Genomic DNA, 2,966 nt, shown 5'->3' on the forward strand with positions numbered 1-2,966 from the left:
TATTCATGTAAAGTATCAAAGCCATAGATAAGGGGCCAGGAGTGGCAATGTTATTATTTATGTGTACACTATGTTGACAGGCACGCAGAAAGATTGTGGTACGTATTTTCTCAATGTTGAATGCAAGTATTTGTAAGGCATAGAAATAAATGTTTTGCACACAAGGGACATTATCTGTTGGTCATTCTCAGGAGCACCTTAAGAGAATTTACAGAACTCACAACTGTCTTTATTACTGACACACTGCTAAAATCCCAAGCATAACTAGCTAGACTCATGGTCATTAAATCATGCAAACTACTGCATTAACTAGCAAAACACTTTGATGCCAGAATACTTCTCTTTGAAGAAGCAATTAAGTATGACAAGGTTTGCAGTAGTTTTAAGAAAATGTCTTTTTCATTACATTGCATATTGAGATTTTAACCAAGGTTGGATCATCATAGAAACTAATTAAGCAAGTATAGCTAATGTTTAAAAAAAATTATAATTATGTTAATTAGAGCCTGTCTACTCCCAAAAACACACACCTACAAGCTGCCATTATGACAAAGTTTTGCACACCAACTACTAGGGTACAGGATGTAGTAATCAGGAGCGTGATTCCATCTTCTTCTGGCCTGGAAATGGTTTAAGTAGTCGGCGAAGCTGCTTCTCTCTGTCATTCACACACCCTGCAACAAAGAACAAGCATATATTTGCAGTAATTAGTAATACTAGTAATGATAAAGGCTTTTCCACATATCCACATGATCAAATACCATAGTCTTAACTGCATGTATACTTAAGGATATTTGTCAGAACTTTACATGCACTTTTTTTATCTCGAAAACAGGGGCTTTTGTTTCCTCAAAAAAAGTTTTCCCAGTTTGATTACCTAAATGTGTGTTGGCAGTGAAACATGAACTGGCAAATGTTTCTAGGTTGACATCCTCTCTATAGACTGGCCCATCGTTCCACATCAGATCATAGCCACCCACTCTTTTCTCCTTGCCCGTCAGCCTAATGAGGAAAAACAAAGTTAATTAGAACCCAGCAGCAGTGTGAAAGAGAGAGAAAAGAGGAACTCATCTTTTTGTTGATTACCATTCACCTTGTGATCTGAGGAGAATTGTTTATTGTTGCTATTGTTATAAAGTTTTTCTTAAAGGTCTTCACTTTCAAATATGCCATGAATGAGCTCAAAAGATTAGGCTTCCAAATTTTTACAAATTAGTGAATATCAATAAAGAATGTGATGTCTATAATGAATAGAGACACAGACAAAGTTAAACACTTGGTGAGAAAGAGGCCTTTACCTTCCCTCCATATCAACAACATTCAAAGTGTCTTCCAGCAGTCTGCACTTCATCTCGTAATCCTCTTGACTACTGGGCGTGTGTGACGGAGAGGCATTCACCTCAATTAACCACCTGCAAAGAGATTGAAGGTGATAACATTCACCAAACATTTACATACCATTTTCAGCTGGCATTAGACCGATGAACGAGAAGTATGATAAAAGATTGTATGTTAGGCACATCTAAGTGAATGAATGTTACAATATATGCAATGGAGACAAACACTGTCATTAGTGTGTGTGTTATTTACAGTGGGATTATTGCACACCTGTCAGTTTTTCAGATATGCTGTGGAGAGTTGTCTTTCACACATGGTTGTTTGTGGCAGATTTACAGCTTTGTTTTGAAGCATCCATGATGGCAAGTCACGTAATGTGTGCTGTGTTTGCTTGTCTGTGCATGTGTTTCTCTCTGCTTATTTGTGAGCATGCATGCCTTAGTAGTGCATGTTTACAAGTGAAAATGTATACTGAGTGATGCCCCTTATTGACTTGTGTACACGATATGTGTGAGCACTTACGGTTTGAGGTTCTGATCCAGTAGAATGTCATACCCGTAGAGCTCAAAGCAGTGTTTATCATTTATAATGACCTTTTGTACACTCTGTAGACTGCGAACAAAGATGTTATCCATCTCTTTAAACAGGGTTTCTACCATCTCTCTACCATGTTTGGCAGTCAGGTATCTTCGAAGCTGCTGCATCTGCCACTTACACCCCTATAAAACAATGCAGCAAAAAAAGAAGAGATAGAATTAGTTAAATATAACACAATCTATCACCTATTCTTTGAGGTTCTTGAATTACACACCTTTTCAGGATCATAGTCAGGTGCTGTCTTTTGAACAGCCACATTGGTGAGATGCATATCTGAGAAGAAGCACTAAGGAGAATTTGGGAACTTAAATGATGCAATCATGCCTTCCGCAGGGATGTGGATGAAAGCGACAAAATTAGGAATAACAGCCTCAGAAATTAGGTCAAACCGGGCTATTTAAAACTGACTTTGCTTGAATATTTCATTAGACAAAGGCTCAACTTGTTAAGGGAATTGTTGGTACTAAAAATTCAGAATCAAACTATCACATAGTGTTACAACACTCAAATAAATGGTGACAAAATGTTACAACACCAAAAAACAGATACACTTGTCATCAATACTGCTAAGAGAGAAGCGGGTGCTTGAGAAGCGGCCAAAGCCATCTCGATACAGCCAGGCCTTCAAGGGAACATACTGAAACACACATGCACACAAGCACACGTAGTCATATATGGAAGCAGAGAAAAATACAATCTGTATGAAATATTGTCATTTACAATGTTCAGTACGTACTGATGTGACCAGCACATAGACCCTCAGATCAAATTTCCTGCCTGTGAAGAAAAAATAAAAATAAAACTGAACTACAACATTTGACAAATGTCCAGAATGAGATTTACAACAACATGCATTTTCTATTCAGTTTATTACCATTAATTAGGTAGGGGTTCTCGATGTAGCGTTGTGCCACATAGCTTTCCACTTGAGCTGCATCCTTCTGTTCCTCTGAGCGGGTGCCATCCTGTGGGAGAACACTATCATCTATCTGAATATGTGTGTGTGTGTGTGTGTGTGTGTGTGTGTGTGT

General features: G+C 38.0%; 1 protein-coding gene across 1 annotated transcript in view; it reads right to left on the reverse strand.

Moving 5' to 3' along the window:
* Nucleotides 1-571: 571 nt before the first annotated feature.
* The window catches only part of ttll9 (tubulin tyrosine ligase like 9), a 5,484-nt gene continuing 3,089 nt past the window's right edge, over nt 572-2,966 (reverse strand). Inside the window, exons 7-14 of the mRNA XM_022741680.1 lie at nt 2,810-2,900; nt 2,672-2,712; nt 2,485-2,572; nt 2,150-2,208; nt 1,861-2,057; nt 1,299-1,412; nt 878-1,002; nt 572-674 (exon numbers count right to left, since the gene is read on the reverse strand). Coding sequence (XP_022597401.1) covers nt 592-674; nt 878-1,002; nt 1,299-1,412; nt 1,861-2,057; nt 2,150-2,208; nt 2,485-2,572; nt 2,672-2,712; nt 2,810-2,900 — 798 coding nt within the window. The 3' untranslated portion in view covers nt 572-591. The remainder of the gene's footprint in view (nt 675-877; nt 1,003-1,298; nt 1,413-1,860; nt 2,058-2,149; nt 2,209-2,484; nt 2,573-2,671; nt 2,713-2,809; nt 2,901-2,966) is intronic.

This window comes from Seriola dumerili, unplaced genomic scaffold (assembly GCF_002260705.1).
Source record: "Seriola dumerili isolate Sdu_G_001 unplaced genomic scaffold, Sdu_1.0 BDQW01000056.1, whole genome shotgun sequence".
Lineage (NCBI taxonomy): Eukaryota > Metazoa > Chordata > Actinopteri > Carangiformes > Carangidae > Seriola > Seriola dumerili.